The 14,369-nt window shown below is 35.7% G+C and overlaps 1 protein-coding gene across 1 annotated transcript in view; it reads right to left on the bottom strand.

The window, feature by feature from the left end:
- The window catches only part of SLC15A5 (solute carrier family 15 member 5), a gene marked incomplete at both ends in the record, with an annotated part of 28,499 nt that extends 14,432 nt beyond the window's left edge, over positions 1–14,067 (bottom strand). Inside the window, 5 exons of the mRNA XM_079550818.1 lie at positions 2,491–2,677; positions 5,013–5,233; positions 8,306–8,475; positions 12,088–12,313; positions 13,701–14,067. Of these exons, the coding sequence (XP_079406944.1) occupies positions 2,491–2,677; positions 5,013–5,233; positions 8,306–8,475; positions 12,088–12,313; positions 13,701–14,067 (1,171 nt within the window). The remainder of the gene's footprint in view (positions 1–2,490; positions 2,678–5,012; positions 5,234–8,305; positions 8,476–12,087; positions 12,314–13,700) is intronic.
- Positions 14,068–14,369: the final 302 nt, after the last annotated feature.

Raw genomic sequence — 14,369 nt, 5'->3', positions numbered from 1 at the left:
ACACTGTCCCATGGTTTGTCTTTGAAACTTTTAACATACTGAAAGTTCCCAGGAAACTATTTAAATTTCTTCCTCTTAAAAAGTTCACCTTAAAATATAGGTATGAGCTAGCTTAAAACTAACATCCTATTTGTACTTTCAATGTTGTTCCTGAAAATAATTGTGAATTTAATTAACTGTTGGCAAAGATATTGGCACTTAGAGGTCTTCCATATTTGCAGGTGCAGTCATATGCTTGGATATCTCAAGCCATTGCCTGTACTCAGAGGCATTTTTTATGCCTCAGGTAATTTATCACCCCTAACAGAAGGCTATTTTAATAAATGAACCTATTAAGAAGAAAACACTGCATATATTCTACTGCTGTTCAGTGTAACAGGATATAACATTAATACTTAGTTTTCCTTAAAACCATGGAAACTTCATCTGAATGTGCTTTCTGTGCTTTAATGCAGATGTTATTTTAAAAACTAGGGTAATTGCAACCTGCTGTGTTATATGCATCTGGTTTGTATAAAACTTAATAACACTCTTAATTAGGCTAATTTACTCAGATTAATACCTCTATGTGTGTCAGTACTCACTGTGCTGCATGCCATGGGGCACTGAATTAATAGTAACACACTGAGAAAATAGTCGTTTATAAATATTTTTGTCTGAGGTTTGTAATACAGGCTGCATGATAAAACATGTGGGAAGTTTAATGAGAGCATCTCTGGAAGGGAGTAGCTTTAAGTGAACACAGAATGGAAGCTGTTTTTCTTGTGGAATTGCATGTAGTTGATATCAGAAGACGGTTGCAGATATCCCTCCAGATCTCAGAACAGAGGAAGTCTGAGGTTAGGGATCCCATGGCAAAAGGGGACCAGGAAACTGAAGAAGAGTAATGTCAAAGGAAAGCAGTCCAACTTCATCAGGCATCACCTGTAGTAAAATGTACTAAAATTATCTCTGCTTTTAGGCCATGAATTTCCATAAATGAGCCCCAAATCCACGTCTGAGCTTAAATGCTTATTGTTGAAAGCATTGGAACTAATAAAAGCAGAGACTTCTACACACTACTTCTACAAGGAAAAAGAGCTCTGAAAATCCTTCCTTTCTTTCCTTTATGTAACTTATGTAACTTATGTAATTAAGCACATAAGAAGGAATGTGTAAGTTACGTTTTAGATTAGTATTCATTAAAATGCTAAAGACTTGGACAATAATATATTACATATTTAACTTCAAATTCTAGTGCTAGAGAGGAAACCTGTACCTCTCCAAATAATCCTCCACTTGAGAAATGTTGAAAATTGAGAACAGCACATGATGCACATTTGTTTGTTTGTGCAATCAGTAGTCTGTGACTTCAGAACTTGGGCGATTTTAGAAATAGCTATTGTACATAAAACTAGACTAACTTTTTTTTTTTTTTTTACTTCCTGCTTGGGATTCAATTAAAGAGTCAGGAATGGACTGTAACAGTGATAAGTTCCATAGAATCATCATAGAATCATAGAAAGGCCTGGGTTGAAAAGGATCACAGTCATCATCGAGTTTCAACCCCCCTGCTGTGTGCAGGGTTGTCAACCAGCAGACCAGGCTGCCCAGAGCCACATCCAGCCTGGCCTTGAATGCCTCCAGGGATGGGGCATCCACAACCTCCTTGGGCAACCTGTTCCACTGCATCACCAACTTCTGTATGAAAAACTTCCTCCTAATATTTAACCTAAACCTTCCTGTCTTAGTTTAAAACCATTCCTCCCTTGTCCTATCACTATCCCCCCTTGTAAACAGCCGTTCCCCTTCCTGTTTATACACTCCCTTCAAGTACTGGCAGGCCACAGTGAGATCTCCCTGGAGCCTTCTCCTTTCCAAGCTAAACAAGCCCAGTTCCCTCAATCTATCTTTATAGGAGAAAGAATTCTAGTAAGCTGCAGTCCTAATGTCAATACAGGGATAGCTTAAAAAATATGAAAAAAGCATATATTTATAACTTAGTTATTTAAATCCAAACTCATAATTTTGAGCAACAGAATCTTTTTCAAGAATCAGAGAGCTACCAACAAAGATTAACCCCCTGAAAAACCCCTTCCAAATTAAAAAAAATGTAAACAATTAGGAAAAAGCATATAGAAAGTAACCAGTATGAAGTAAAATGCAAACTTAAATGGTTAGTGCTATTTCTTCCACCAGTTCCTTAGGATGACTTAGTTCTTTCCTCAGTGTTTGTCTCAATACGTTTTATTGATCAGAAGAACTTCAGTCTTCTTCATCAATAAAAACTATGTCTTTTTCTCTAAATATCTAACATTTTTTAGGACTGTCTTTTCTGAAGTTTCTTTGAAATATACCTACCTCTGTCATCCCAAAACAAATCTATCTTAGTATTTATAGTTTGAAATAGTGGTAAAACATAGTATCAACTGCTGAGTTGGTTTTTTTTTTTTTTTTTTTTTCCAAAACAAAAATATGTATCAAAACTTCATAAACAGATTTTAGACTTACCAATGTAAATTGTTGGAGAATGTCCACTTGCCTTGGAGCTGAAGAGATATGAGTTAATGCATTCCAAAATTGGAACAAGAATCAGTAGCGGCACGATGCTTATCACATTCATCGCAGCAATAGGCAATACAAATCCACTGAAGTTCAAGTTGGAATTCATGGTTTGGAGATAATATCCTGAAGGAATCTGTATTGTGGAATACAAACCAACTTCAGCATAAGTTACTTTTTATGGATAATGGCTTTTTTTTTTTCCTGTAACAGAAGCTTCTTCAACACTTCCTTCTGAAGAAGTCACAGAAAACCAATTACACACTAACCAAAAGGAGTAACCATTCATGATTAGAGCCTTTCAGATAGTGACTCTCATTCTCTGCTAGGCTTTAACATTATCTACTTATTTCACTTACTTCTCAGTTTAACAAATCTAAGGAGCAGCCCATCAGTTTATATTAGCTCTAATGAAGATCAAATAAACCATCAGTCAACATAATAAATTCTCCTGAGTACTTCAGTGACTTCTTACATGTCTTCACAGTGTACAGCATGACTCTTTTCATTTTAGAATAGCATGATGCAGAGTTGTCTTGAATTTCTAATTGTTTGCTCTAAGTGAAAGAATATTTTAAAGACATTCTTGCCATCACATAGCTTTAAGAGCTACATAGATTTAGCCATAGTCTTTGAAGCAGCTTAATGTGGCTGACATTAATGTGACTGGCATAGCAGCTGTGAAGGGCTACTTTTTTTACTTCTGTAAATCAAAACCAGAAAACAGTACTCAATTCAGCAACATTCCAATGCTATTCATCAGGATATGAAGTTAAGCAGACTTAAGACTGTCTTTCACTTCAAAAAGCAAGTAGTTCCTATTTGTTTGACGATACATAAAAATTGGCTGAGTTTATTGACACATACACAAGAAAGCCCGCTGTTTATATCAACCAACTTCTCTGCTTGTGTTTTTTGAGGAACCTTGGTATACTAAGCACTGAAACTTCACTAACAACAAGGAGTTACAATCCACTTCATTTTACAGACTGATAGGAAAATAGGTAGAAAAGAGGTAACTTGAGTAATTCACAGAAAGCAGCCATGGCAGAGCTGGATGTAGAATGGATTTTTTTACTCTCATTTCTGCTTTCATAGCATTTTGAATTTCTGAGGTTTTGTACATGGCTTTTCCGTGCAACTGGCAATGCCAAATCCAGATGGAATATTACTTGTAGCTGTCTGAAAATTAAAGTGTAGCTAGTAACCCAGATCTTCAAGGGTTACTCATCAATTATTATAGTCAACTGTAGTCAACATCATTTCACTCGATGCTAAAGAGTTGTTCAAATGCTAGATGTTAATAAGAATAGTGTCACCCATATTTCATTTCCCCTCAAAAAATAGAAGATGTAAAAGGATGAATAAATAGAAACAGAATCATGACAGATCAGACATCAGCTAAGTTACATTGGTTCCTCATTTCTATTGCCTATTGGAAATCAGAATTGACTTATTAGGAATTAAATTATCATCAACATGAAATCTGTTAATAGTATGGAGAAAATACAATTAATCTTTATGAAAAATATCAATCTATTGCCTAGTCTAAGAAAAAACCTTAGACATATCGGAAATTCTGCTGAATGTCTTTTCAGGAGGTGCAAGCAGTCTTTTCCAGATATATACTTAGACACTACAACAGAGATTATTGATTCCTGACTCATTTCCATCTGGCCATTAACACATAGCCTCAGTCACTTGTGTGTTTGTTTTTATTTTGTCTTCCACTCTCCCTGGTATGGAGCTGAGTGAGAGAAGAAAAGGTAGCAGATGAGCAGGAATTTTTAACAGTTGCAAGATAATGTCAATGAAATAGTGTATGTTACACATTTGTAAGAATTTCCTTAAGCACCCTGTGCATGCATTTTGAAACCAATAACTAAAAATGAATTTCTAAATTTGTTACGCCAGTTGCCAAAGGGTAAGCTGCTTCAAGCTCCTGCTTAGCCAGGATCATCCAGTCAGAAATTAATCTGAAGGAATCGTGTCAGTTGAAGCAACTCCGTGAAATATTTACATATCATTCATACATTTGGGCTTCGAAAGAACTGTTTCCATGAATGGAAAACTACACATTTCCACTGTAGATGCAGCAGACTTATAAATCTACCAGAACAGTAGAAATACACAACTAAAACAGCAAAGAAAGATTTTATGCCTTTCCTAAAAATTGAGTGAATATTTAAGAAATTGGAAAATTGTGCGTTTCACAGGAGTGCTGAGCCTGAATCTCCAAAACATGAGGAAAACAGGAGTCTCAGCACTAGATATTTCAGTTGAAGGGATAGATAGAAATGAGCAGAAGAAAGACACAGGAACTACATCGCAGCAAGGCTGATTTTAGTTATTTGATGAGATGAAGACTATTCTGCAAGGTGGTTCTGTTGGTAAAGCAACAGTTAAGAACCATGTGAAATGGTAGTAAACAGTCTTTTTTTGAGATTTGGTTTGAAAAGTTGTTTACTCACCTGCATAATACATGTTCTGTAAAGAATTTGGAAAGCAAACAACGGGAAGAGCCTGGCAAGTGACTTTGTACTTTCCACTTGAGTCTCACTGTACCGACCACCATGATATTCCTTGGCATGATCTAACCAGCTGGATACATCTCCACTAAAGTAGCGATACTGCACACAGCACGTTTTCAGTGCATTACCAATTACCCCAAAAGTTGTCAGAAGGGAACTGTCTGGAAACAATCAGACATAAGGCATTAGTACATTTTTATTTGCTGCCAAAAATAACAGAACAAAGCATTTTGTGAGCAAAAATATAACTTGATATATCGGGAGGTGTTGTATTACCTTCCCTTGTTTTGGCTTTCTCTTGAAAGAATTTAAACCCAAGATAGGAATGAAATGTCGCATCTCTGCTGAAGTCCAACAAGAGCCATGTAGAAATGAAGTGAGAAGGAAAGGGAGCTCAAAGGAGGGCTGACGGGATAGAAAGTTTTAAGGAACATGTTTCAATGTTAGAGATATCTTAGGACTCCCAACGTGCTGTGGAAAAAGCTTCCAGTCTAGTTGTTGGCATATTAAAATTTGTCCACAAGTAATTGCTAGCTTGGTTCTTTCTCGAAGAAATATAACAAGGACAGAATTGTTACCTGCATGCTTGAAGATACAGATTTATTTACCTCTGGTAAGTTGCCCATCCATGAGAATGAAAGCTATAGCATCTCTCTGCCTTTCTGATGTGTTGAAGCACTATAGAAGCCATGTATATAGTGTCCAAATATAACATGAATTCAGAAGACGGTAGAAAAAAAAGTTTCCCTATCACCTCTGCTGTTGAAAGTATTTTCTAGAATGTTCATCTGACACCTATAGGATATTCTTCCAATACTAAGAAATGGAAATGAAAAAAAAAATGACTGTCTAGCATTAACCTGTGGACTGTTGGCACAGTTAAATAAAACCTGAAGTAGAGAACATGACTGAAGCTTCCAAATATAGACACTACATACAGATTTTATTTTCTGTGACTTTGCTAAGCTAATATTCTTACCAATCACTGTAAGCATTGCTAAAATTCAGATCCAACGTATTTCAAGACCAGACTTGAGGACTAAGAACTATTCAGACTTTCAGATTGAACTGACTAAGAAGATAATCAGAAAAATGTGAGAGTTAGAGCTCTTGTCATAGCTCCTTAGTGTCATTTCAATCAGTTACCTACAAAAAGTTACTTGTACGAAATATGTATGTTTCTTACAACAGAATTCAAAGCAGATTCATAAGTGGTAAACTAGTAAATAGTTAAGTAAAAGTTGTAGTTCAGTCAGGAACTTGAGTCATACGTAGCCTATATCAAGAGGATATTGCCAGTTACATATTTAGAATAAGTGTCTTACCCATTCTTCAGAAGCAAAGCAGTAAATCCTACAATACTCCGCAGTAACAAATTTTTCAGATTACAGAAGTACACACCTGAGTAGTTCAACATCACATACTCTGTACTATTATTTCTAATGTTTTCTTAAGAGCATCTATCTGTATATATATTAAATTACATATTCCAGAAGGAAATTTCCCCTCTCTGTTATACTTAAGATCTTGGTTCTAACACTCTGCTACTATGACCTTTATGTAATCATGAATATCTATATTACTTAATCATAATGAAAAAAAATCGCTATACTGCACTCTAGATGGTGGATACACATTTTTCCCTCCATCTCTGATCACTGCCAATCCTAAAATTTTTAGCAATGGAAGAAATGCAAATTTAGTCCATGTTTGACAGGTAAACATAATTGAATGCATGTTCCGTATTTGAAGAGTTACATCAGAAAAAAAAAGAAACACACAAAAATCCTGTAAGGTCATCTATGGATTTGAATAACAGCTTTGATGTATTTAATGTTTCACTGTCTTACCAGAAGATACAAAGTATGTTATGTTTTATTTTGACTAAAGAGATAAAAACACATTTTTCTAGTGATTAGCATTCTGCATAGATGTGGAAAACACTTAAGTTGAATAACATTCATTCATAGAAAAGAAAAAAAAAACAATACACGAAATATTCTGCTAGTTTTGTAGATGACTAATATAGCAAAAGATTGGCCAGTATAACACAAGATTGTGTTATCCTTTTTAGTGGTGTCAAACTACTTAAACAAGTAACCAGATTTGGTTCATTTGAATCATTCCAGTGCAGGCTAGATGCTGAAGACTATTCTTAGCTTCTCAGGTTGTAAGACCTGTAGCAAGACCCAGAGAGCTTGACAATTACTATTCTCTCTATAAAAAGAACAGCTTAAGTTGACACTAGCCTTTACATACCTCAGTGAGATATGATTTTTTGAAGGGCATTGGGGAAGGGGTGCATTTCTTTCTAGTATTTCCATCACATAACATTCCAAGATACTTGGTTCACACATTCTTTCATTGCTAATAATTTTTTTATCGGACTGAACTAATAACAAAAACACAAATATCTTTATTTCAGTTTCTGTGTTCTACTGGAAAAAGTAAAGCAAGATTTGGGCACTTCTATAGACTTATTCTTACTTAGGCACTTAGGCTCCAGTTACATTTCTGTGCTTGGTTAAAGGAGAGAGAGAGTTGTCATCAAAACATTTTGAAAAGCTGAAGTACTAGTTAGTACTAATTGCTAACTGATGAGCCAACAGACATATAAGAACTTCTGCTTTAAAATATCAAAATTCTGCTTTGGAGCTATTTAGAGCTATTCAGTATTTTCAATTATTTTCAAATACATACAAATACCCAAGGTTGTATTGGAAAGCACACTGAAATAATAAGCATGAGATATTCTGGAATACTGAGATATTACAAAGTTTGCTGATTGATTTTGTAAACTCACTGCTTAGTTGCTCAGTTGTAACTTCATACCAAACTCTGGAGCATGCTCATAAGTGAAAACAAGTACGTTTGGTACCAACACCTCAACACAACTTGGGCACAGATTGGACAAAACACACTGACATTAGTAATGTGCAACATGCATGTAGTATCTATTCCTGTACATGAAACTGCTCTGAACCTATACCTGGACAAGGCAGAAGATGTACATAAGTTCACTAGAGGCTGCTTTCAATTTTTCAGCCTATCCAGAATCTATATATTTATCTTTACAGAGGATATTTTCTCTTAGACTGACTCCATAGAGGTAAAACCCCTCCCCAGGTATCTACAATCAAACAGGTAATTGTTTTGAAAGAACTTATTTAGATGTCCAAAATGATGCTAAAACAATCTCTAAATATACTTCCTAAGAGATAGTTCCTTCTTACCTGTTTTGGGTTTGTAAATCATTTCTCCACGCACCATGTGAATTGTGATCATGGCCATAAGCACAGACACAAATGGGAGAAGAAAACCAAGATTTCTCGCCACAGATTGCTGGATATAAGAGATGCTGACAAAGACAACTGCTGAATTTAAGTTAATCAGCCAATAAAACCTAGTACACAGAGACAGAGAAGCCAAGATTAGAAGAGCTGAATAATTTACAGCTTTTATATAATGGTATAGTTAAGTATTACTGTTATGGACAGCATCAGTAACACACACACACACCCACTTACACAGCAGAAACACCTAAATTCGCTTGGATGTTTCAGCTTGGTGAGGTAAGCAATAAAACTAAGACACTAAGGCAGAAGAGCTGAACAAGTTATCAATCTAGAGCCATAAATAAACTTGTGGATAGGAATAATTAAATGTCAGCATTTACCATTTATACTTTTAATATCTGATAATGTAAGCTTAATGTATGTAAAATTATGAAATTGCATTTTTAACCTTAACAAAGAAATAACATTGCACATAACAGCCATTCAATTATTTCCTCTGGAGTGAAATAAAACTTCTTATCCCAACTTAGGTTTGAGAGAATACTGTACAAATAGTATCTACTGGAGCAGTCGACCAATATATCCCACTTACTAAGGAAATGCTTTGGACAGTAGGTTTATAAACATGAAAAAGCTGCTTTTCTGTGGATTAAACATTATTTTGAGACATTTAAAAAACAAATTCATTTTGAGTAGTCAGTGATCTAGCTTTCAGGGTACTTGCTTTGGGTACTTTGGTGATTCTTCTCAGCTCTAGTCCATTTGCTTGGATTATCAAGACTAAATGTCAGGCAGGTGGCCACAGTGAGCAACAGCTTTGTTAGTAGACTTTCCCCTTCACTCTTAGAAGTCCGTGGAGGACCTTGATTAAATAAATTCTTTTGAGAATCTTATGCTTTGAAGACTTCTCTCCAAATCAGCAACATATGTTTTGGCAAATCCTTTAAGTAAAAGCTACTTCTAAAAGGGAAGAAGTACAAGAGGAATGGATCTGTAGAGCCAGATATCTTGTGTTAAGGACCCAGTATGTCTAGCCAAGGATTTTACTTTGTACGTTTTAGTCTGTCCCTGTGGACTCAAAGTTTACTATTGGCTTGAGAGTAGCAAATGTACCATAAATTTTGTGGTTACGTATTCTGAAAGAACTCAGCTTCTGCATTCTGATTTCAACTCAAGAGCATATTTCTGATATAAGCAAAAACGTTATCATGAAACGTCTAGAAAAAAGATCTTACTACAATATATTATGGGAATATATTCATTATGACAACTTAAGAAGTAATACCCAGGTGACTTTTAACTTAAAAGCATTGTTACTGTACTTGAAAAGCTTCCACTTGCTATAACAATTGAGATGAACTTGCTGAACAAAGACAGATCTAGAGGAAAAACACTAGAAAATATTCAAAAATTTAGCTTTGTCACTTTCTTTTAATAATTCTGAAAATGGAATATGTTTTCTGTCTCTTATAATACTATTTAATTTTTTTTTAATTGATTGAGCCAGATGACCTTAAGTTTCAATCCAAATTCAGACCCAGATATTCCACATATTTGAGAAAGGCTCAGTACCCAAACCACATATTTACCTGCACAACTTTTTAGGAGGAGATGAATTTTATTTAGAATCACTTCAGAGTTCTCTATAAAGAGAAAGTGAAAAAGATAAAAGGGGTAGACTAATTATTTAATTTAACGTTAAAGTGTCCTGGGCTGACAGCATAGATGAATTCACTGTATATGGAAAGAAAAGTGATTTAGAAGAGACATAGGAAAGAAGGGAAATATAGTTCCATCATTCCCTGTCTTCTTCTGTAGCAGACCAGTAAGATGAGACAACATTGCTAGCTGCCATCCTTTGTCTCAATTGTGTACCTTTCACTCTTATTATCTGCTGCCATAGACAGAATTTGTTTAAGAGGGAACAGCCATAGAGCATTTTGGAAGTTAGAACCAGGTCCTAGATGTGCAAAGCAATCTTCTTCAGGAATTGAATTAAAAAGCAGGTAGTTGCAGGTTTATACTTCATCATTTCATTTAAAACCTACCTTTAACATAGTAAGTATGAATTTCTTTTAAACAGAATGTGGCTAAGGACATAAGCTCTTACTCATCAAAAGTATACAATCACCTTTTTTATCTATTACTTCAAAGTTCAATCCTATGACAAATATCTACCAAAAAAACACTCTACCAAGAAAAAATGATTATATTCTGAGAGGTTGTAATGAGATTAAGACCACTAAGAATATAACTTCGTTTTTAAAATTTTGAGATAGCAATTAAATAGCCTCTTTTCAGATGCCATTGCAAAAAACACACATGTGCCTTTCTTAATATTTCCAAAGCCCCAAGAAATAACCCATTTGGATTTCACCCAAGGAACTTTTTATTCAGATTATGTCTTCTTTGTAATCAACACTGAGAAATGTCACTTTGATTAAACACAACTCTGAATGGCTAAGACCACAGTACAATAAATTCTCCAGCGCTATCTTTCAGAACAACTGATTGCACTCCAGTCTTAATCCCCTAGAGTCTTATTTAATCAAAATGATGTTGCTAATTAAGGATTAAAAATCAGAATAGAGTAAAAAGATATATTTTTTTTCTTCTCTCCTATGGGCAGGTCAGGGAGGCAGAATCTGCTCTACAGAACTAAAAAGTCTCATCCACCTTTGGTAAAGCTGCTTTATTCACCACTGAAGTTTGGATTTAATTCAGAATTCTCTGATACTAACATAATTGGTGGAAAAAAAGAATAGCCAGGAGAGCTACTCCCAAAGGAATAAAGATCTGATTCACAAAGATCTTCATTGACTCCTCAGTGTTTTGTTGTCAATATGACAGTGTGCTAAGTTTTGATTTTATTAAGTGTATGTATATAGGGAAAGGACAGGAAAGGGGACAGTTTTAGACTTTATTTCTCTCTGACTCAAAGCAGAAGTCCTACAGTTTAATCAGAAGGTCCAGGTGAATGTTTAGTGCTACAAAGTGATAAATGGAGGCAAACAGATGACCAAAAATGATCCCCCTGACACAAAAACAGTTATTTTGAAAAAGAAAAAACAAAAACCAACAATTGATTTTTAGAAACTATTTTACCTCTTCAATTTTTCCTCCAAATTTTCCTGAAAAATGAGATATTGTAAATGAAATATAAATGTAAAGTGCTTCATCTGATACCAAGTGTTCTGAGTGCAAGATCCGACATAATATATCATTTTCTTACCACTGATATCAGCAGTTAGAGTCTACTAGCGATCTTCAGTTCCAACAAATCAGCAAATTCTATTGCTACCTGTAATTTCTAAAAATTTACTCCAATGAAATTCTAATGTATCACTGAATTTTGTCACACTCAGGGATTAATAGCAAAATTAAATCAAATTATAGATACGTTAGCTGTAGAACAATGTATTCCATTTGTTTTCCTAACAGCAGCAGGACACTAAGTGTGAGTACTTGAGCAAGTTATGCAGTCCTGGTTCTTGACTGAAGATTACTACTGAAGACCAAAATAGACGATCACCAGTTGGTCCTGGAAAGCAAGAACTATACCAAAGGTTTTGACATAAATTCTTGGAAACTGTTTCAAAGCTTAAATATTCTCTGCTTAAAACCCAGTAAATAACAACAATAATTGCAAGTCTACAGGGAATTTCAAAGCAATGCAATATCATTCTCTACAGATACTTAGCTGTTCTTGAGTTACTAACCAGTTGAAAAAAGAAAGAAGTTCCTTTGGTCCACAGTTCTCAAGGTTGTATGCACTTAATGGACAAACTATAGCTCTTATGCCTCCTATTCCCAGGCTAGCTGTGAGTAGTGCAAAGTAGAACACTATTTTCTGCTCTTTTTTGGTTAGTGTATGAAGAAGAATATGTCGTTTGTCAATGTAGATATCTTCAAAAGGGAAAGCCACAATGGGTAGCAGGGCTGTGCCTGGAATCAGAAGGAAATCATTATTTGAAATAAATTAAAGTCAGACTGATAAATGTGAATCTGTAAGCAATTATGTTGAAAAGATGGAAATCAGAAGACAACGGATGAGAGTGAAGAGGAAGGGCCTTACTTCTGCAGAAAGCTAGAAAGACAACACCACTGTGAGCCTCTATGAAAGCAGTTTTCTCTAATATGCTTGCAAGGATTTAGGTCCTTCAATATATTGAAGAGCTTACCCTGGAAACGAAAATCCTCCCATTGTGCTTTTCCCATTTCTTGCGTGTAGAGAGCAGTAGCTCTCCACTAGCCAGCAAAGAAACTAAAACAGCCAAAAAGCCTCCCCATTGTGGAATAATTAAGATTTAAAAAATATATATTTAAACTGAGTCTTTAATGAGGTCTATGATTTAACAAAGAAAGTCTCAAAGGTTTTACTTTTTTGTTGTTTCTTTTTAAGTTGTTCTGGTTTTCTGTTGCAGCTTCATGGGAAAAATATGTTTTTAGGAACTGAACTCACAGAAGCACTGCCATGAATTGCATTTAGCAGCTCTAGTCTGCAAAGCAAGTCTCAGATTTGGTCAGCTATAGATTATCTGTGCTTTAATTGGAGACAAACTCAAAATATCACGAATTGAAACAACATCAGCTTGACATTAGCCAAGGTTTAAGACTACAGCTGTGCATCAAACCCTTACATTTAGAAGCATTCAATTAACCCGACAAAACGATCACCAGTTCTGAAATGCACTGAATCTCTCTATTTAGCTTAATTAGTTTTGGAGATCTTTTTTGCATAGAAGATCTCCGGAAGAGCAGTTGGGGAAGATTTGGATTTCTGTTAGAAAGCAAGCTCTCAATATAAGCATTAGGATATATCCTCCATACTCACTGCAGCGTTTGTTTATACTGATGGGTGCTTAAATGCATCTTTCCCAGTTACCCAACTACAACAGTCATGTCTTCACATACAACAGAAATGTTACTACCATCAGCTGGGAAGTGCTTTCCATTCTTTTTCTCAAACTCTGTCTAAAACATCCCATTTGCCCTAAACACTAGCAACAACAGATGCTTGTTAAAGGGACCAGTTCTAAGAAAGAGCTGAGCAACTGCAATCTTAAGAGCTAAGCCACGTTAGAGAAGTAAAGATCACACACCTGCTAATCCATAAGACATGAAAATGCTTCTTATCCTTGCTCTATGTATTACCTCACAAAAACACATAGGCAGAAAACTGCAAAGTGTTTTGTGGAGGAAAAAAATGAAGTAATTCATTATGAGCAAAACTGGCCACGAGCTTGGAGAAAATTATTGATTTTCAGTGTTCAACAATACATTTCTGTAACAGAAGTTTTGTAGCATTAAAGCACACCTGGGTGTCACCTACCTAAGAAGTGTAGAAACATGCAGATGCACACCAGCTTGATCCTCCCCACCAGGCACTCGGCGAGCCAGCCAGCCAGCACTGGCGTCAGCATGGAGGTGCCCACAAAGCACATATTTACAATGGCAGCCTGGTAGTTGCGATAGCCAAGTCTGACGGTGCAGAAGAGGATCATATTGCAGACGATGCCAAAGAATGTGAACCTCTCACACAGCTCCACCAGCAGCACACAAATAGCCTCCTGGACTTTCTTCTCAGGCAGAGTCAGGTTTCCAGCACGGTTTCTTCTACCAGGTAGCAGGTTTTTCTCCTTTTCAGTGTCAGCTGTAAGCTGCTTCTCTTGAACATCACCACTGCCTGCACCAGGCATGCTTGACTTCTTTGACTAGGACTCAGGAGGGCAGCTTAAGTTACAGGTATACTTCTGTTCTCCTCCACTGTAATTAGCAAACTGGTAAGACTCTCACTTTGAATTCCACACTTTACCACTACAATTTCGTAGGGCACCAGTCACTTTTGTGCTATTACATATAGGATCAAAGAGTTTCCAACAAATAAATTAATCAGAGACATACCAGTGTTTCAACTTCTGAATTTAGCAACATTCAGGAACACAGCCTATTTAATTAATCCATTCATATAAGAAAAACATTTTTTCCCCAATGTATGTTA

Source organism: Tetrao urogallus (assembly GCF_951394365.1).
Source record: "Tetrao urogallus genome assembly, chromosome: 1".
NCBI classification, from domain to species: Eukaryota; Metazoa; Chordata; class Aves; order Galliformes; family Phasianidae; genus Tetrao; species Tetrao urogallus.
Note: the sequence above shows the minus strand (reverse complement) of the source record. Positions and strands in the feature narration are given on the sequence as shown.